Source organism: Semicossyphus pulcher, unplaced genomic scaffold, assembly GCF_022749685.1.
Source record: "Semicossyphus pulcher isolate SPU_LCO1_2020_fin unplaced genomic scaffold, fSemPul1.0.p SCAF_9, whole genome shotgun sequence".
Taxonomy (NCBI): domain Eukaryota; kingdom Metazoa; phylum Chordata; class Actinopteri; order Labriformes; family Labridae; genus Semicossyphus; species Semicossyphus pulcher.
In genome coordinates, this window is record NW_027211770.1 from 11,552,621 (window position 1) to 11,574,265 (window position 21,645).

A 21,645-nucleotide genomic window follows, 5' to 3' on the forward strand; every position below is an offset into this window, starting at 1 on the left:
CACCCTGCCGGCAGCAGAAGGTCTGTTGGTCCGAGGCCATGCCAGGAACTCTGCCCGCCGCAGCTTGTGATGTCACGAACAGAGACGCTGTAAGACGAGAGATCTGATTGGCTGTGAGGGTTTGCCTTTCGCACTTCCTGGGAAATGCCCTCTTAACAACTAAGAGACATACAGACCTAATTAATTAGCAATTAATAGCCTTTGATCAGCTTTCTGACTTCTTAGCTGCCTTCAAAGACCTCAAGGAAAACTTGGAACAAGTCCTCTGTTCTGAGGTCATCCGAACATTTGCAATTTACATTTTTACAGCTCATATTTTACTTCCTTTTGTTAATTAGTTATCAGTGCATAAAGAACAGACTTCATTTGTGCAAAGTTTTTCTTCCCTGTAAAAAACTTTTATACACTGGAAGAGCTTGGCATCTGAAGACTCTCTTTCTGTCCCTGTAGATTGGTAAAAAAAAAGTATATATATAAAGCATAAATAGTGCAGACACATTTGTCATCAGTGTAATATTAAACTATGTAATACACATTGCTATATTAAGAAAAAAATGTAAAAATAAAGGTACAAATCTTAAGAAAATCTTGGCAAATATGTGACATTAAAATGCCACTGGGGTCCCTTTTCCACAAACTAATAGCAGGGCTTCAAATGGCAGAAGGTTAGGCCCTCCAGTGACCCACTTCCTCGTCTTCCCCCTACGCTTGCATTTATGGTTTGCTCCTACATCCTGTTAAGAGTAGCAGCAGGAGCGGACCATCACATTTGGTGCTCAGCGTGGGGGCGGTTGGTGAGCTGTCATGTTCCAGCTATCCCATGGAGATACACTTCTGCCTCTCCGCGAAGATTTGGTGTTTTCTCATTTGCATTTGCTAATGAGATCCTGTTTGCATGACTTTAAACTGGAGGGCTATCTCTCTGAATATCCATTTACAAATACAGGAGGCGGGTGCAGCCCTGTTTGTTGAACCTTTATCTACCAATTAGTCCCGTCGAGATTAAGGACGTCTTCTTTTAAGGGGAGATCTGGCCAAGAGAGCAGCATCAATGTTGCAGACAAATTATCTTCTTATTCTTTTAGTTTGGACTCTCAAATTTGACGCAACAAAACACATTAGCATTTCGAGGTACAACCTAAATAGCAAAGGACATGTTTATCTAATAAAAACCCTCTTAATCCTTGTTCCTTACTCTCTGTGTTTGCTACAAGAGAGCATACTAATCAACCATTTCAGCAATGACCAAGTGTCTCCGCCTGCCCCTGCCAGTTCACCCTGATCACAACTTCACACGAGACATTCATCTTCCTCCGAGCCTTCCTAAGCCAACGCCAATGACTCCCAAGATCACTTTATGGAGGGGAAGTTGTACAAGTCTCAGGCCAATTAGGGCCCGTTCAGAGCACTTCCTCGTTATCACCCAATCTGTACTGTTAAGAACTCCTGCCCACCAATCTGCCAGTGTCAGCAGCCCCCACCAGGAAGACAGTTTCAATTCGATCCCAGGTCACAGTGCTGCTGCCTTGATGTAACCAGTAGTCGAGTAGTCTCATGTGTTCATCATTAAGAAGGTGCGACTGACACCTGACCTGATTTAATTAGAATGAAATACTCTCAATCACTGTATTTTATCAGTTCTCTTGTTACACTTGGTTCTAGATGTGTCTTTTCAATATATATTGACCCAGCAGTAAGACAGTCTCAGTATGATAACTCGACAGTAGGGAAAGAACAGATACATCATCTGTGCTGCTCAGACGGACGCCCCTCTTTCTCTCCAGTGGGGTGGAAAGAATATTTTCTGCATTATGTCCTCCCTCTTTGAGCCAATCGGCAGGACCCTGAGCATGTTTTTTTTTCCTCATATGGGGAATCTGCTGACTGTGGTATCACATTGTGATTAACAATTTAACTATGATCCCCTCTTTTCCCCATTGTTATTCCACAGATGACTTGGAGTAAGAGTGAAATGCCAGCGACGGCACGCAGGCTTCATTAGATTCATTGATTGATTTATTGTTTTCCATGGTTGTAATCACTTCCCCCGAGGTAATTTGTAAGCTCTTTATGGTTCAGAGGTATAAGCCCGAGAGTTAATTAATCGGCTTTGTTTAGAAGTTTGGAAGAAGAAATGTGCGTCTGAATCGGCAACCACCGGCAAGGCAGCAGTCCCTGGGACTTAGAGCTCCTTATTTACCACTACAAAAGATCAAAAGTAAGCAGGTAAACAGAGATAATTACGTCTGGATGATCTCCAGATCTTATGCATTTACCTGGATTCATCTTCAGCCTGTTAATTTGGCTTCTTATTACATGCAAATGTAGGATTTCGTCATGTTTCAGAGGACACAGTCATCAGTATGTTGGTGAAAAAGTACAAACCCAGCATTAAAAGTTTTTATGCAATTAAAAAAAATGTGCAAAATCAAATGACAAAGAATCAAAGCCTGCACACAGACACTTTGATATCAAATCAGTGAGATACATGCATGCAATTATAACCAAAAGCATTTTTACAGTGTATTCTCCTTCCTTATTTTGTGCTTTATTCTCATGTAAGCCATTAAAAGTAAACGTTTTGTATAATAAAAAGTGAAAAGTATTGCTCCTTAATTGAAGTTAAGTATCACCCCAGAACTAGCTGATACTACTGACATGTTTACACCCAGATCTTTGCACTCTAAAGTGACACGCTCCTCTCTGCTCCTCCTCACACGCACACACACAAACCTGCGATGTCGCCCGGCCTTTGTCGGCCTTAATTGAAGTCCCGGCTCGCTTTAATTGACTTTTCGATGGTTTGTGAACGGGGACTGCTGTTTATGGGTTAAGTGCATCTTAATCAGAGCTTTAATCCAGTCATTAACAGAGAAACATGAGGTGTTGAGAGGAGCGGAGAGAGGTTGATAATTGAGAAGCTGCTTTCTTGCTCCCTGTGCTGCTGTGTGTGTGTGTGTGCTTGTGTAGTTTGTGTGTGTCTGCTTACAAAAATGAATGTTACGACTGAAACATTTGCTTTTCATTCTTTACTATACTCTCATATTCTAACAGGACTTTGAATATAAATAATGTTCACTCTGTAGCTCTCTCAAAATAAAAACAGCCTCCCAAAAATCTTTATTTCAGACCATACATTTCAGCTCTGATGAAAATATATACCTCTACTAAAATAGATTGTTACTGTCCACAAAACACAACTCCCCCATACCCGTGCCATTCCTCCCCATCGCTCAGCTGTCACATTCTCACCGAGTTTTTCTCGCTGTATATTTTAGCACCTATCCCCTGCGTGAGGCCTGTGTTCTTCAGTACCCCCACTCTTGTCCCTGCGTCACACAAACTGCACACACACATGCATAGATTCCACAGAGTGTCTATATTGAATAAACATGCTGCTTTAAGATATGGTCCTAATTTGCATCATCCTTTGCAAAGATACTTTTCACCATTTTTAGTGTAATTTGCTTCAGACATACACACACCTACTGATCCTATAAAAGCACTGTCAATTGCTCGCAAACCTTCAGTGAAGGAAAAAAAAACTGCTCGTCGAGGATCATAGAGGAATAAAACACAGAAAAAAAACATTCATTTCATGCAGGTGGCACAGAAGCTGAGCAATTTGTGCAATTAAATACGACGTGTAGATTTGGTTTTGTAGTATCATATCAGATGTGATTCAAGAAATGCTTGTAAATAATGAGTCTAATCCCATTATTGAATATGTTTAGGTTCAGCTTGAGACAATGTAAAGCAACACAGGGGCGACCCCAGGATGTTTTCATAGGGATGGCCGGAGATGGCCACAGAAAATCTTGGGGTGGCATACCTAAACCAAAGTTATAGACACAAGTGAGCATACGGAAAGTTATGATTTGATTTAAATGAATATATAATATTTGTATATTATTGTTCAGATTATTCAGGGTTTTCCACAAACAGTTGGAGTTGCCTTTTCAGTCAGTGGGGAAAAGTAGACAGCTAGGGGTGTGTGGGGGCATGCCCATAAAAGCCCAAACTCTTCTATCATATACACTGATATTTATTATTACATATTTGTATTTTGCTGACCCATAAACAGTGAGGGAATTATTTCAAAGGAGAATTAGGTCTCTTGTGTATTTTAGCACTCTGTGGCCACCCAGTCTGTAAACAGCTGTGAGGAAAATAATTCCTATACAAATGCTGTTTAATTAATTAACTTATAATGATCAACAGCCTGCTTACAGTGTTCATGTTTGGATCTTTTAATAAATGACAACGTATAGAAAAACATAACTGTTGTATCCTGTTACTACAAGCTGCTGTCACATGCTCAGACTCTCTTCTTACTTATGTGTAAGAGGTTTTTGAGCTGCCACTGTAAAAACCGTCCCTGCCTTCTCTCCCAATATAAGTGCACTGTATGCGTTTGTGAGCACTTGCGGGTCACGTGAAGCGTTCCTGTACTCACATGGCTGTGACTCAGTTAATTAAATGTCCCCGTATTCCAGCTCTGCTCGCGTTTTTACAGTGCGTAATTATCGTCCCCGCAAGTGCGATGCTTTGTCTCTGCCCAGCGGCTCGGAGGAGGAGAGGAGCACCACGGTGCAATTTAAGTTTGAATCAAGTAACCAGCGAAACTGTCTGTGCCATTACTTCATATATGCTACAAATGATATTGTAAGCTGCAAGAGATGTAAAGAAGGGGAAAACAATTCGGTAAGAATAATCATCCCCTTATGATTTTGACTCGCACAGGTGTGATCACTGCAGGACTCCCCACAGTAAAAGCATGAGGTATATAATTAGTCAAAATTACGTGGCGTGTTGGGAAAACTTTTGAATGCTTTCTGTGCGTCATCAAGTTGCCGGTGTTTCCCGGTGCCTTCACAGCTCGTAATGACGGAGACCGCTCTCTGTGCAGTAAAATGCAATTCTTCATCTTGTCTTCAATTCTTTTGCTAATTTCTATATAACAATGAAGTCTGCTCTCTGCCCAATGTGCTCTCAGTGTGGATGCAGCGGTACGCAGCCGGTGCCGTGCCGTGCGCTCAACAGCACTTTTAATTTCGGGACCTCTTGGTCATGGTCAAACGTCCGCTGACCTGCTCTCACGGCCTCAGTCCTACCTTAACTAATTGCAAACTGGCCCTGAATCAGCTGATCTGTCATCATTGATAGATCCGCGTTTGTCCTGCCTTATTATGTTGATTAACTGGACCAACTACCTTTCGTATCAGGGGTGGCCAATGAGATTTCAAGGGTGGCCGCGGCTTCACAGTCAAGATCCATATCTTCCATCATCCCATCCATCAGCTATACCGCTTATCCTGTTGAGCTAATCCCAGCTGACATTGTTCAGAGGCGTAGTACACACTGGACGATCGGCAGTAAATCACAGGCCTGACACACACAGACAGGAACCTTTAAAGACCGGCTCCAGTCATGTTTTAGGACATATATAATGTTCTGCTTAAAACAATACATTACATCTGATATGTTTTTTCTGCAATATACGTTTAATTACCCTGTAAAAATCCTCCCATGGCATCTCCTCCTTCTCCCTCATTAAAAATTAATGAATCTGCATAGTCCCTGCCCACTATGCACATTTTCAACTGCCTCCTCGCGCGCCTGTTGTTCACCTTTGACTCTGTCCGTCAAACTCAAAAAGCTCAATGCTTGTTTTGATTTTTCTATTTTGCTACATTAGCTTCTGTAAGCTACACAATGATAAGTGGTAATATAGGTGTAATACAGCCATACATCTTCGAACCGGAAAGCGATTCAGAAAAAGAAGAGGAACAAATTGGACCACAGAATGGTAATATTATTTATATATCGCTCTCTAACTTAACGTTACCGTTAGAAACACAGCAGCGTGACTACGTTATCAGTCAGCTCGTGATGTGTTGCTAATGTTAAGCCGCTTGCACATTGGTCAAAAAACTCACTAACACCAGCTAACACCCCGGTTTTTTTCTTAATGGGAAAGGCTACAATAGGCATTCAGACCTGGGTCAAATGACTCTGCAGTAGACCCGGGTAATTATCTCCTCGGGTCCAATCAGCATGGATAGGAACACAAAACCCATGTCGACACACTAATCTCTGCCCCCTTTCCAGCGCGATGCTATGCTCCGACGGTAATTTCTGCGACTCCTTGTCATCTCAGCTACAAATTCCTCCCGTCTCCGCCTCCGATGTTTGAGCAGCGCTCAAACATCATTCCAAATTTGTCGGCGCCAAGTTTGATACACAGACTGAATGAGTAATAGATACAATAAAGACCTAATCACCATAATTCACTGTTTACTAACCTTGTTTCAGGTGCGTTTGTGATGTCAGACGGTGCATGGCAGAAAAGAGACTGAAAGGAATACACTTCACTGGCAATGGGAAAAGAGACAATCAGCATTTATAAGTGGGTCTTCCCGGCTCTGAAAAACCTTTGTCAACGCATTTAGGTGGGAAAGGGGTATTAGATAAACCTTGATCCAGCTGGCTTGAGATGTAGTAATTAGTAGTAAAGTTAACGTTAGTAGTCAGTAGTGAGTTTGCAAAAATGACGATGACGGTTACAGCTGGTTCGCGCATCGCTGAAGTGGTTGCCATAGGTTACACATAATGATATGCAAACGTCCCCCCGTCCATTAACGTGTTTGGCTCCTTAGGTTTGTGACGTCTCAAACCTGCCAATCTGAAAACGTGTTGTTCAGCCTGTCCTTGGTACACTGCAGTTTAAAAGCAGACAGGCCCTCATACAGTATGTTGTCCCTGATATGTCTTGTAGCACATGACAAACACCACAAGGAGATGTTTACAATGTTAAACACTTGATTTGCACTGGAGGGGGTCTTTAACGCTCACATTCACACCTGCGGCCAATTTGGAGTCACCGATGAACCTAACGAGCACGTCTCTGGACTGTAGGAGGAAGGCCGGAGTACCTGGAGGGAAGCCACGCATGCACGGAGAGAACATGCAAACTCCACACAGAAAGGCCCACTATGTCTGAACCAGGACTCGAATTAGGAACCTTCTCACTGTGAGGCGACAGCGCCAACTGTCTGTCTGTTTTTCCAGCAAGTTTATGGGTTTGGTATGGTTTTACACATTTGTAATTATTTTGTGCAAGATCGGCTTTACTGATGGAGAAAGAGATAAAGAGATGAAGGAATTAGAACTTGAACTTGAACTTAGATCAAACCACCAGCGTGTCAAGCCCAGCCCTTGGGCCCACCAGCGATAACATCTGTTCTCTATATGTGTATTTGTGTAGTATTTTAAGGTGTTAAAGGCCTGATGACAAGATGAACATCGCCGGCCAAGCTTCACCTCTCCCAGAGCCTAACCACACACGACATCTCCGTGTGAATGTGTGAAAACATTTACAGCCCGTTTACAGCATGAGATGACACTTCCTCCCAGGTCAGCGGGTCACACACACACACACACACACACACACACGCACAAACACACCCAGAACGCTGTCAGCCAAAGAGACAGCAACATCTCTCTCTAATGCTGGCGAGAAGGAGAGAATAAGCGATCCTTCTTGCTTCAGGGATTCCTTTCATTTCATGAAGACGAGAGCAGAATGTGTCTGCATATTGTGAGAGCGACTGATGAAAGTCTCCGAGCACTGCATCCGGATTCAGGCGGCTGTATCTGTAGCACGGCTAAACTGAAGCAAACTGACTGTAGGACGGATAGAGTGGAGACATAATGGCGTCACAAAAAGTCACAGATGTGATTTTACTCGAGCACACACACACACACACACACACACACACACACACACACACACACACACACACTGATGCACATGCGTGGTTACTTCTGAGATGTTATAAAAACTTCTCTTTTATCCATTAAAAAACTATCGATCTTGTGCTTTGCCTTCTCTACTTGATGGGTTTTTTTCTGTCATAATGGAAAGTCTCCCCGGCCATTTCTTCAGCCTATTCTTCATTTGGAGTAATTATAGATGGAGAGGTAAAAGATGTTTTTTTTCCCCTTTCTTTTCTTTTCTCCTTCCTACCTATCTTCTTTCCTCTCCCCTGCGTGCATTCAGAGGAGCTCTCACCACTGCATTCTTATTAGGGACATGTCTGAAAGGCTCCCGCAGCATGTGGTGTCCTCTGACCGTCCGCTGTGGCTGCTTTTTGTTGGCATTAACAAGCCAAGCAACCAAGGATAGCTTTTCAACAGGTACAAACTTTTCCTTTTAGATAATTAACCGCATTCAGACACTCAGTGTGGGTAATGTGGGTGCAGGAGCCTAGAGAGGATCATACGCTAGAAGAGAAAGGACAGAGAAAGGGGAGAGAGATGGAGAAAAAACTTGATCAAAAGACAAGATGTTCTCTTTGGTGTTGTTTAGTGCGAGTGGATTCTATACCAAACTCCTATTCAAATGGTGTGGTCTTCATTTCTGCTCTCCCTGTTGTCCTCGCCACCATCTTTTTTTTTTATCAAGACGGACCACGTAATGAGGGAAAACTCCGGTCATTGTAGACTGGTCAAAGGTTTGCCGCCTTAATGAATGGGAGAAACACAAGAAGGGCTGAATGCTCTGCCTCGTTCCGCAAAAGCCCCAGGATGCCTCCTGAAGAAGGCCTCCTCCATCTGCCGCCGTCTCGTCTCTTGTTAAAGGGGGCATAAAGCGAAGGCAGAGGGGAAAAGTAATTTTCTTCTCCTGTCTATCCATTCTTTTGGTGGGTGTCTTCCACTTTTTGCTGTGTACTTTCATAAAGCTTATAATTATCTTGGCGAGAGCCCCTCAAGTGAGAACGAATGGGGTCTTTGTACCATTCTCTCTTCAGCCCTCTCCTGTTTCTGGGAAGAAGGAAGTCGTATTAACATTTGGTCTTCCCCTTTTACTGATGCAGTGAGAAAGCCAGATGTGTCTCCTGAAAAAAAAAAGCCTTTCAACAACTTAGTTTTACAAACGTATTTTCTGAATCACAGCTGAGCCTGTCAGAACAGGACTGGAGGGAGATGCAGCCACTGGAAAAAGTTAGACTTTTATCTTTTATTTTACTTTTACTTGATACTAAAAATTATTATTTTTTAAGTTTATCTTATTTGTATATACTGGCAAAACAAAGGGCTATTTTTATAAACTCTTTTTTAGTATAGAGCCTCAGAAAATCCTCAACAGTTCAGAAACAACCACAAGTTGATCTTGCAGCATCTTTACTGACGTGGCATCCGAGATCACAGGTTAAAGGAGCAGTTCTCCCCTGGAAAAAACCACTGTCAGTAAAAGCTGGTGTTCTCTGTAATGGAAAGAAGCAATAATATTTGAAATTGGCGCCATAGCTGTGGAGAAAGTTGTACAAACAGCTCGTGGTTTCGCCCATTCTACATTCCTACAACACCCAGTGTGCATTGCGCCCCTCCCTCTGAAAGGAACGGCCCAGCGAGAGACACTAGAGTGAAATACTACCGTTTCGCTGCAGACAATGGCTCAGAGCGGTACAGAATCCGAAATACACCGACAATATACCGGTGGATAGTCTAAAAAATCTTCAGGTCTGCAGTCTACATTTCAAACCTGACGATTTTGAATGAGACATGACATCAGAGGCGGGCGTCCTAGAGTGAGGAAGTGCAGTTTAGCGAGCTCCCTGGCGTCATTCGCCAGATGACGCGTTTTACGTCGTCTGGCGGAGGTTTTCCAGGACCCATTGGAGAAGCAGATAGCATCCTCCAAAGGCATCGAGCCAAATTGCATTTTTTTCTACCATAATGCCATCATCTCCCCATAATAGCATGATAGGACTGAGGTTGAAAATCGTCGAACTGGCCCTTTAAGGGTCAAACTCTCCCCGTCTATCATCCATGCACAGCGTACCTCAGCCTACCTACCCCTCCCTCCATCCCTCCATCCTTCTGACCTCCATCCCCAACTCTTCCGGCTGATTACTCCTAATGTAATTTTAATTAAAAACTGTGGTGTCAAAGGGTTTAGCCTGCCTGAGAAGCGGGTGCAGATTGCGGCACAGTGGCAGACCCCTTCACTTGCTTGAGAGGAAATGCATCCTGACATCGCTCGGGTGGTGCCAACACGACCAGAGCCAGGTTTAGCAAACAGGCTCTCTGACCCATTTGGATATGACAGTGTAACTTTACTCTGGCTGGTCTGTGGTTGTAAGGGTTTCTTCTATCTGCAACAGTGACTGTTTCAGCAGAATATGTACAATCAAAAACACACCAAGAGGAAATTATATAGCCACCAAACTGTAACTCATTTTAATATCAAGATCCACGTAGTTGACATTGACTGTAATCCCCACTGTCAAATTTCACAGGGGTGACCTGTGAAGGTGCCCCACAGCAGGACTCAACAGCAGAGGCCTGCCTGTAGGTTTGTAATCCCCTCACCCGAGTCGTTGGATTATCTGCTCTCCGTCGACCCTGAAGAGGCTCCCTGTGTCCCGAGCTTAAACACTTTCAGAAATCTCATCTCTACGACCCATCTGCCGGCCGCACGACGTCTTGGAAGTAAAGCGATACGGAGGAGTAGGGACTGAGGTAGCAGTGGGAATCCTCCTGCTGTGGCCGTGTGCAACGAGGACGAGCCTGCTGAAAACACACAGTCTGCTTTAATGCTCATCGTTATGACTCTATGAATCATTTTTAGTAACAAAAGCATTTTCTCTGTGATACAATATGTCCTCATACTTGTTGCAGAAAGCTTTCCTCACTCTTGGTGCATCTCATTCTCCTCTGCCTTTAACAGGGCTTTTATTAGCATCTACATTATTACACTTAGCTATATAGCAAACATAAAAGATACATCAATAATTGGTGATCTTGAATCTCACAAGTGCAATAGGTGTCAGTGTCAATGACCCTTTAACATTCTCTGACAGGGGCCATGTTTTGTGTCCGTCCGTGGACAGTTGGAGGAGCTGGTGGTTGGCCCTGAGCAGTGAGGCATGTTGTAAGAGGGTTTAACTTTGCTAACCTCCTTCTGCCAGGTTCATGGGGCCCTGCTGCTTGGGTAATATTGGATCAGTGTTGGGAGCCATTGCCCCTGCCATATCAACCAGCACGCTACCTGGGGTAGAGAGCTCTTTCCACTATGGAGCCAACTGGGCTTGATGCGTGCTTACTTGCTCTGACACACTTAGGATTGATGTGACTCCTTTTCATGGATATTGTTTCACAGACTAGATTTTATAGGTTTATTACGTGACATATTTACTCTTCAATGATAGCAAATAAAAATTACACATGTGGGAGTCTAACTGGTTCTCTGATATGGCGATCAACATTGTCCTCTAGGTGTAAAGTTTTATATCTTTAAAGGCTGACTTGACCCTATCAAAATAACACGAAGACAAACAATTACTACCTGATAGTTTGATTATTAAATGTTGCCTTCTTGTCACCACCTTTAACAAAACAACCCTTAAGGCCAGTTCAGATCAGTGATCCGCATCGAGACTGCATGCAACTGCCAAAAGAATCCCCTGACATCTGATCGTAAACGTTCTAAAAGTGGACCGTTCGCATCAAAGCAACGAAACGCAACGCAGCTGACTGGCTCCATAGCAACGAAGCACTGACATACTCCACTACCTCTGCGTTAATACTATAACGTTAGTATTAGCGCTGGGTTACATGAATTAACTAGCTGGATTTTTGTTGTCGTTATAGAAAGAAATGGATGACTGACAGTGACATGCTCGCAATGTTAGCTGTAACATTGATTAATAAACGTTGAAGACTGAGAGTTTGGAAAGAGAGGATCTGGAGCCGTCTTTGGCTACTGCAGCGCCAGAGACAGGGTGCCTATGCCAACTTATGCTGTTTGCTGATTGGCTGAAGTGAAATAGCTACATCGATCCGTTCTTAAACTGCATTTGGAGATTTGACAAATCAAATCTTTTACAACTCCACGCAACGGCTTCAGACGCTCTGCAACTAACCAGTTCACACTGCTGCAATGATACCGCAATATATAAGAGGTTCACAGTTGCAATCAATAAGCATCTGTGTTTCTTCCTTTTTTTTTTTTTTGGTCTATATTTTGTAAAAAAAATAAATGCGTTCAAACAAACATAAGTGAAGAGAAAGGTTGGTTATATTTGGGTAAAAGGCGAGCATGTTGGCAGTTTATGAGACAGGTAACACTGTCAAAAAAATTCTGTGGCATGATTGAGAGAGCCATGCATGCTGCAATATCAAATACTATCTATCCATTATCTATACCACTTATCCTGTTCAGGGTCGCAAGGGGCTGGAGACAATCCTTGCTGTCACTGGGCGAGAGGCGGGGTACTCTCTGGACTGATGACCTGTCAATCACAGGGCTGACACATAGAGCCAGACAACCTTTCACGCTTACATTACACCTACAGGCAATTTTAGACTCACAACCTAACGAGCGTGTCTTTGGACTGTGGGAGGAAGACGGAGTACCAGGTCGGAACCCATGCATGCACGGGGAGAACATGCAAACTCCACACAGAAAGGCCCACTACGTCTGAACTGGGATTAAAACTACGAACCGTCTAGCTGTGAGGCGACAGCACACAATATTATTGTCCTTAACAATGAAAATAATTCTTAGTTATATTATTATAATCCTTACGCTAATATAATCACTTAGTTTGCTCACGTCAATTGGTTCTATTATTGCTTTTATATTGTATTTGAATCTTCTGTTTACCGTGTGGTTTGTATGCATTTTTATGGACTGAAAAAATAAATAATAAGTCATCAGCAAAGAATCATATTTTCTTTGTGGCCAAAGAAAAATGATATGATGGATTCCTTTTTCCATTGTATCATATTTACTCACTTAAGACAAAACTGCTCGGCCTATGATGTAAATTTGTTATGTTCCTCATTTTGTCAGGAAAAAAATACTGATATATGAATTTCTGCCAAGATACCACAAAGTGTATTTCATGGTATCCAGGACATACCACTTGCAGGATGAAACGTATCAAATTATGTTTTGTCAAGTATTCAACTGATATTAAAACACCATTTTCCTCTGATTTGGTTCAGCGCTTGTGCAATCATTCGCATAAGCTCCACTTGGCCCTGTTGAGGAAATTTGGCAAGTGCTGCAGTTTGGAGAGATCTGCTGATATTAAAATCTGCAGATGCCCACCTGCTGTAAGAAGGGCTGGGAACTGACGAGTCTAATGTCTGAATGTGTCTAGAGTAAGCAAAAGCAAAAGACATGTTCAGTGAAGGTCACAGCCTGTGGTCTTTGTTTGTCTTTTTTTCTTCTTGTAGAAATTATTGTTTTTCTCTTTTTGCCCTTTGATTTGTAGATGAAAGGAATGTGCTTCTCTCAGCTGTAAGGTCAGGTCATGCAAGGCATTCACTATATCTCCTCTGTGTGTGTGGGTGAGTGTGAGTTGAGAAGGCGCCCAGGGTGTGCATGTGTGGTTTGGATGTGAAGGTAGGTAGCCTACGCCTGCTTCTCACCATAGTCTGTAGTCTCACTGTAAGTGTGAATATTGTCTTTGGCTTCAAGGTGTGTAAGTGGGTCTGTTAGTTTGTTCCTATCGCTTTGACTAAACAGGTGGGCCCCTTGTGCATGGGATCCAGACATCAAGTCCTTCACACAACTGACTGTGGTCAGGCTCACCGTGCACATGATGCAGTCTGTGGTGCAGGCTCACAAACATTGTAGTTGGATGTTGATGTGTGTATGTGCTGCCTTTTATCTCTCTTTATTCCACTCATGCCATATGATCCAAGTACAATGTGTATTATTGCTTGTAAAAGAGGAATGAAAATTTTAAATAAGCAATAATTTATGAAATCTGGCAAAAGTTAAGATTTAATCATTTAACAAGCTATAAAGCTATATATTATTTAATTTGTCGGTGATGCAACAGATATCACGGCTGACAGTTTATCTGCTTCTGTCCATTGAAGAAGTCATGTGAAAATAGCAAAGAATTTATAAAACTACTTTCATTTCATCATTATAATGTAAAAGTAAAGTAAATGCATAGTACTTTGAGGAAACACCAGTATTCACTTTAATTTAGTCATGATTTTGACAACATTTCACCATAAATATATTTCACGACAACACTTATATTGTAGTATTCTATATGTATATGTTCATAATGTACATTATTACGATATTGTTATTGTAACCATACCATACGGTATACTATATTATATTACACTATACTATATTATACTATAATTGCAATTTTTACTGTCATTCTACTTACGCACTTTATACTGCACCTTATATTGTACCATATCATAAACCTTAGAGCTCATCCCACACTGTATTACCTCATCCTGCATACCATGCCACTTTAACCTGTCACTTTACTTTATCTTGTCAATTACTCCTACTTGTATAACAGTTGTATATACCTTGTATTTTTATATGTATCCCTCGTACTTCTTATTTTTTATTTATCTATCTATTTTTATTTTTTTTATTTTTTTTTATGCTGTATTCACTGACTTGCTATTTTTGTCTTGGTACTGCTGTTACACCCGAATTCCCCCCCCCGGGGATCAATAAAGGATTATCTCATCTTATTATTATAAAAAAAAATTATTAGTATTATTGTTAGCCTATTATTATATTTTAGGTCTCTTGTAAATGTCAAAGCATCAGAAACTCCTTTCAACGGTCATTCTAGCCACCCAAATTACCACCTCTTTGACATTTTAATTATAAATCTTACATCGGCAGGGTTTGCCGAAGGGCTGTCGGGACTGTTGCGGTGTTGTATGGTGCCGACTCTTTCAACTCCGCTTTGAGTCGGTGTTTGACTCTGGGATTTGTAGTTTTCCACACTACGTAACGACGTCAGCGGAAGTATTTGGAACGTACGTGAGCTAACCAGCTAGGTCACATTGGTTCTGTTTTCTGTAAGGTTTTGAAATCATGGCCACTATGGAGGCAGCTAACGCAGGTATTTTACATTTCTACTGTCTTAAATGCTCGACTTCTTTCTTTAGATAACGTTTATTAGGTAAGTTCGCTCTCTAACACCTTATTCACCCCCGAGCATTCAGAAGAGACGACTCGCTCAATGTTGTTTCCTCGTGTAGCTGACGTTAGCTAGCTATGTAACCGAAAGTGGCTTACGTACATCCCACACAGGGAGTTCTGTGGGTTTCATAATGTGTGCTCTTGATATAGGAGTTCACCCCATGCTGCAATGGTTTAAAAGTTGACTTTAAATGCACTTGGTCGAATGCAGTTAATACATAACAGTGTAGAAGCTAGGGTCTTTTTCATACAAACCTAAAAGGCATGTGTCAATGATGATGGCCAATGTTTTATGGTTCATCTGTGTGTCTATCTTCCCTTTGCCCTGCTTCTTCTTCAGAGGTCAAGCTGAGACATGTGGAGAAAGATGTCCTCATCCCCAAGTTGATGAGGGAGAAAGCCAAAGAGCGCTGTGCTGAGAGAGTTGAAGGTGTGTATGTGTGTCTGTGACTGATCACATTACACATCTTTCCTACCCTTACATTCAACTCAACAATCATATATTACTGTAGATTAGACATGATCGCACGATCACAGCCACTCTTGAACTAGGCTTTGCACGTAACATTAACACCAGATATTAAAACGCTTTTCCTTTACACATCTTGTAGTTTGATTAAAAAGTGTTTTTTTGTTTTGTTTAAATTCACATATAAGATCACAGCTATAATACTATTTGGATTAATTGTTAAAAACAAAAAAAATTACAAAATATTTTCAAGCAAGTTGCAATTTGTATTATATGAATATTTTCAACAGATATTGTGACATCTCTTATAGCAGGCAATGCACAGGTGTATGTAATAATCTTAATAACGACTGCATTCCTTGCTATGTAACACTCAGGCTCACTAGAGTGGCTTATTAGAATGGAGCCATCGTTCATGAAATCAGTAACACCTGTGCTTTACAATCTATCACGAACTAATTACTAATCTAAAAAGACTGAGGGCATGTTAGAAATACCTTATGGTATAATGCAATACAATTCAACAGTACCACATACTGCAGCATCCTGTACAAACTTAGCAGTCTACAGCTGTCTTAAACAAAAACATAACATGCTTCATGAAGGTAGGGTTCATTATAGGGCTGCTGTGTAACACTGCATTAGTTTCAGCTAGGTATACCACATAAAGTCAGTGCACTGCGTGTACACTGAGAGTATCTTGTGGTACAAATGCAATAGAAAAAGGGTTGTAAACACACTAAACTACTGGCATACTGACATGTTATCTACACAAGTACAGGTCACAAAGCACTTCTTTACTTTTTCCTTGTCTTTCTATCTGTTGTTCAGCTTGTTTCACCCCCTAAATAGCTGCATGCATCCTGGCAGTAACAGCAGCTAAGCGTGTGAGACATTGGTTTTACATTTTAAACCAAAGTTAATGAAGTCTCTTTGTGTCGCTCCTCTATCTTTAATCCACAAATAACAGCTTAAGTGCTTCTTTTTCACCTCAAGGTCTTCAAACATATTTCCCTGGCTCTATTCTTCTTCCACTGCCTTCATGCTAAATAACCTTGCAGTCACCACTATATTATCATCAACTAATCTGAGGGTAGCTGACGGCTAATTTGAGCTTCATCTGATTGGAAAAATGTTGAGAAATCATAGCCCATGTGTCCAGGGCTGCATCTGATTAGGCCAAAGGTTAACATGCTGAGTGTTGATGCATGATTTTGATGATTTTTTTAGCCAGGCTGTTTTTTGCAATGTGTTATTTGCAATGTGTTTACTGAGCATGCTATTATCACGATAACGCTGAAATTGTGATTTATTGTGAAGCCCTAGTTAGAGAGATTCTTTGGGGAATAGTTGGAGGATAAACATCAGTGTTACCTTTCAAAACAGACCCTAGACAGCATGTAACCCTAACCCTATCATATTAAATAGTCTCTGGAACAGCCATTGAAAATTAGAAAGCAATTGAAAATGTTTTTAAGATTTATACATTTTTACTATTTGACTTCAGTTTAACTTCTCATTCAAGCTGAAGTCCTCAAACCTTTGCTTCAGATTTGCTTGTTATAGTCCTAAAAATGCTTTTAGTCTGAATATTTGTTACAGCAAATCTATATTTCAAGCATAGGTGACCTAAAATATGACTCCAGGCTGTGATGTACGTTGTGTTATTTTGATAGCAAGACTTTTTATTGCTAACCTCTGTCCTGCTGTTGTGAACACCCGTTATTTGAGTCCTTATAATTTCTCTTAATTGAGGAGCAGGCTAACTGCATGACACCAGTTGCAAAATCATCTATATGGAAACGATAGCTGCAGCTTTGCAAACATTCAATGCCCCATCTACTGCAGCAACACATCAGCCAGATGACGACGAGATTATGCTCTGTGGTTCTGTTTGAGCCAGTGTGGGTAAACAATGCACACGCAGCCTGAGCTGATGGGACAGACAGTGGTTGTGTGGGTAGTGGAAACCCCCCTAGCTTCTCGTCCCACTCATTTTCACACCTACACACCCGCCCTCTATCATTTCATTTGGCATGTTTGTGTGCACGCTGGGCTCCTGCATGTGAGTCTATGATATCTATGAGCATGTTTTCCTGTGTTATCTTTCTTTGCATGTATGCTTTTAACACCCTGTGTATTGTAGGCTTTGTTGTTGAAGAGGACAAGGTAACTGTGACCTGTACAAAGCATCTGTCAGTACTCTTGCTCCCTTCAGCACTTACCTGTTTGAACAGCCAACATACTCAATTAGCAAGCATTTCTCATTAGATCGATCGTAGTTACGTTTTTGCAAGACTTTGCAGGTACTGAGAAAATAACTAAACAGAAATGTTAATATTCCCAAATGGCTATGACATATTTGAAGTTACTGTTTTATTATTCATTCATATCATGCACAATCCTGCTTAGTATCCTGCAATTTATCTTCTGTCATAACTAATTATGTATTAGAGGTTTACACACTTTATATCTTCCTCTAAAGGTGCACGTCTCCCTCAACATTTTAGCCTTTTAGCTTCTGCTTTCTTCTACCGAACTTCACTTCTGCATCTCTAAAATTGGTCTTAAAACAGCTGTAAGTGAAGGTGACATCACACCTTTATTTAAATAGGCCTCCTCCGACATAAAACTATCCCCTTTTTGCCGTCTGTGTAGCTGCGATCAGAAAGGCAACCCTCTGCAGCCTCTATTAGCGCCATGGGAAGGGGATGAGGCGTTTGCTGATTAGATTAGTCGCACTGCTCTGCCTCTCTAAATTGGTTTTGCTGTTGGTTTTTTCACATCTGCATTCTGATGAAAGTGTCTGTGTGATAACAATACTGATGCCACTGATGAAGGTAATTATGATATCAGTCTTTTTGAAGGCAGACATTGGAGGGCAGCGTCTTTAATTTAATTCTTGGGAAGGAGCTTGCTAACAAGGTGAGGACTCTGCGTCTTCAGCACCTTGTTTACAGAGAAGACCTTGGACGTTTAATCTGGAACACAGCACCAGCCAGGGAACAGTCAGGGCTACTGATGCAGCGTGGTGGATAGGCTTCTTATGTTTCTCAATTGACAATAAACATTTTTGGTACTCATCATCTCATTTTACAATCTGGGTTCCAATATACATTTTTGTTTTTGCAATAGATTGCAGACTCTGACAGGGATAGGTCAGGAGAGATGGACATAGCACCAGTTCAGCATTAGTTAAATTGTTTTTGAACAGTTGCCAGTGTTTTGTCTGTTTTATTGATTTTAAATAAGCTGCTTTGGGCCTTTTTAATATGATGCATTTAACATCTTTACAAACTGGCGATCATTTGCAGAATTTCTGTAGTCCTGTAGTGGCTTTCCAATATGATGTTATCATTTGGCTTTTTGCTCTTAGCTCTAGTGTTTGACATGCAAGCTTCCTTGACGAAATTCAATCTTGGATTCACAGATCCATAGACAGGTTTACCTGCTGCCAATGTTGGATCCCATCGGCTATAGTCTGACGATGATATAGCCTCTTGGGACAACGGTGAACATGCTGGGCGTGTAGTCGGCGGTTAATGATAAACGACTTCCAGTCAAGACTTCCTTTTCCGCGTGCTGCATTGTTTGCAGACAGTTTTTCTTGTGATTTACTTTAATTAACAGGTCTTACCTTTGCCGGAATTTCAACATCATGATGCAGATTGATAAAAAGTGAAAATGAAGCTTTGTCAGGTCTCTCCATGTGGATCTGCCCAGCAGTCTTTTAACTCCTCCAAAGAATCAAGTGAAGGTAGAAATTAAAAAGCTGGGGCTGCAGGAGCCTGTGAAAAAACGGGTTGCTCATAGGGTAGGAAGCCTGTGTGTCATCTAGCACAACCTAAGCCAGGACTGCACAGAGTGTCCTTCTCCCAGCTGAGTGTTTACAGACCTCCTGAGGAAAGTCAGAGCCCCCTCTATATGCACTACTATGACCCCCTACCCCTCAGGGTGCTCCCCAAACAGCCACAGAGTGACTCAATTCAGACAGGAGCTGTGTTCCTGCAACTACAGAGATGACGCAGCATACCAAATTGTGCACGCTAAAAAGTTCTAGAGGGCAACAAATTGTACTCTGATCATGAAGTCACAAGCAGATAGACAACAACATAGAATGTGCTTACATCCCTTGGACCTGCAAGTAAAATACAGAAACTGATATTTCGAGACATTAACCTAAAACCAGGCTGCCAGCAAATATGAAAAGAGGCTAAATATGAACCACCAGGTATTTCCACTTTAATAACTCTGACTGGGAGTCAGGAAGGAGTAAAACAGAAGCTGTATTTAATTCTAAACACGTCATTTATACATTTGCGGGTGGCGGGCTGACTTTTATAGCTAATGTGGGAAACGGGCGACCACAAATCCAACCATCATGTGGCAACATGGCCTGTGATCAGGTTCCTTGTTGTGGTGGAGTGCTCCATCTCTGTTCGCTTGTTGCACCTTGTTTTCTTTTCTGTGCTTGGACTCCAGGATCATTTGAGCTGAAAGATGTTCATAGATTTGAAGCAAGTTCTGTTAATACATTTATGATTGAAGCTATTTTTTTGCCGATCTCAGTCTCTTTATGCCACTTTTCTTCTCCACCTCCCTCCAGCCTTCAACCACTGCTGTAGAGACTCTGGTTTCTTCATGGTGTTTAAGTGTCGAGAGCAGAATGCGGCCCTGAAGGAATGTCTGACAGTACAGTGAGTATTCATCTGCAACACTCACACAGTAAGGTGGCTGCTAGTGGTATTAAACCACGTGTTTACCAATGTCTTTCACAAAGTGTTACCTACCCTCAGCCACCCTCCTTCACACTCTAAACTGTTGCCTATCAAGTCGCAGTGGTCTTAAAACCATAGAAACACCATAACAGTGATAATCATACGAGGCCACATTAATTCTGTACCTTCTGTCTTCCATCAGCTACAACGATCCGGTTTTCTTCGAGGAGTGCAAGCAGGAATACATCCGAGAGAAACTGGAGTTTGAGAACACAGGCGTCCCAATGAAGAACAGGAAACAAAAACTCCCAACAAGCATGTAATGGACTGCATGGTACCCGAAAGCAGCTTCCCTCCATTGAAGCTGAAGGCGTGGAGTGTGAAGCTCTGGCCAGAACCAGCACCAAGTCCAACAAGGCCACCAGATCACCTGGCAGGTTTTATTCATAAAGGCACACGCCCGAGCATTTTATTTCAATCTGTGAAGTTTTGACTGAAACTGCTTTGATGTGCAGGAGTGACTGATGATCAGAATAATGCCTGTTTTTTATGTTCTGCATCAGATGGCCAGAATGATCTCCCTCACAAGATTTGAATCAACAGCACTGATATTGCATTTAGCAAATAATTTATTTTTTGACAGACTAATCAGATAGAGCTTATGGGAGAGTCACTTCCTGTTCATAAAGCAGGTATACTTTTAGCTTCCAAAGCGAGCAGTCAGAAATTAAGTTATGCTCATTATCTGCTGATCACATTGTGTTGTGTTTTCCTGGACATGCAGAAGAAGTGCAGATTAATATACAAAAATATCAGAAGGACTTGGACACCTGTAAAATGTATATAAGAGAAATCTGACATTTGTGTTCGTGTGACATATGCATTGAAAAATAAAAGACTTGTAAATAAAAGAATAGTAGGTTGCAGTGAAGTGTGTGAATGCGTTTAGTTCCAGATACTCTGCTATCATCTGTTGTATCCAAACGTGAGTGATCCAGGTTTGGCAATTCTTAAAGGAACAATATGTAATATATTCACTGGAATTTATCATAAAATGACCGTGATGTGTCATCAGAGATTAAGGAAACATGCTTGAAGTTGAAATACTGGATTCTCCGACAACAATGCTGCAGCCAGTATGTTCTGCTTTGAAATTTCCATTATGGTGCGGAACGTCTGTTTGTGGTTTGGCCTGTGCGATGCTGCCCACTGTCCATTTCGTCACCCCGGATTGCCGGGCTATGTCAGTTCCATTTGAATTCATGGCATTGAAAATTAGGTGGAAATATCTCAATTTCTCATTAAACCGGCCGCTCTTATTGCCTTACTTAGCACTGTTTTAGTGACGGCTTCATTGGAATTTTTTTTTATTAATAAAAGTATTCTTATGTTGGATTTGATACAGCAGGCAGAAAAGCATTGGCCTTTTAATCAGACCATGCTAACAGAACGGGCTAGTGCTAAGT

At 41.6% G+C, this 21,645-nt stretch overlaps 1 protein-coding gene across 1 annotated transcript; it reads left to right on the forward strand.

Moving 5' to 3' along the window:
* Nucleotides 1–14,821: 14,821 nt before the first annotated feature.
* cmc1 (C-x(9)-C motif containing 1) lies at nt 14,822–21,093 on the forward strand. Its single transcript, XM_069656534.1, has 4 exons — nt 14,822–14,912; nt 15,333–15,422; nt 20,068–20,158; nt 20,382–21,093. The coding sequence occupies exons 1-4, from the start codon at nt 14,885–14,887 to the stop codon at nt 20,500–20,502; spliced, it is 330 nt and encodes a 109-aa protein (XP_069512635.1). The 5' UTR covers nt 14,822–14,884; the 3' UTR covers nt 20,503–21,093.
* Nucleotides 21,094–21,645: the final 552 nt, after the last annotated feature.

What these genes read in the sequence shown, in the direction of transcription:
- cmc1 (XM_069656534.1), top strand. Translation starts at nt 14,885, where the DNA reads ATGGCCACTATGGAGGCAGCTAACGCAG. An exon ending in TATGGAGGCAGCTAACGCAG is followed by an intron (nt 14,913 to 15,332) that starts GTATTTTACATT and finishes CTTCTTCTTCAG; the next exon opens with AGGTCAAGCTGAGACATGTG. An exon ending in CTGTGCTGAGAGAGTTGAAG is followed by an intron (nt 15,423 to 20,067) that starts GTGTGTATGTGT and finishes ACCTCCCTCCAG; the next exon opens with CCTTCAACCACTGCTGTAGA.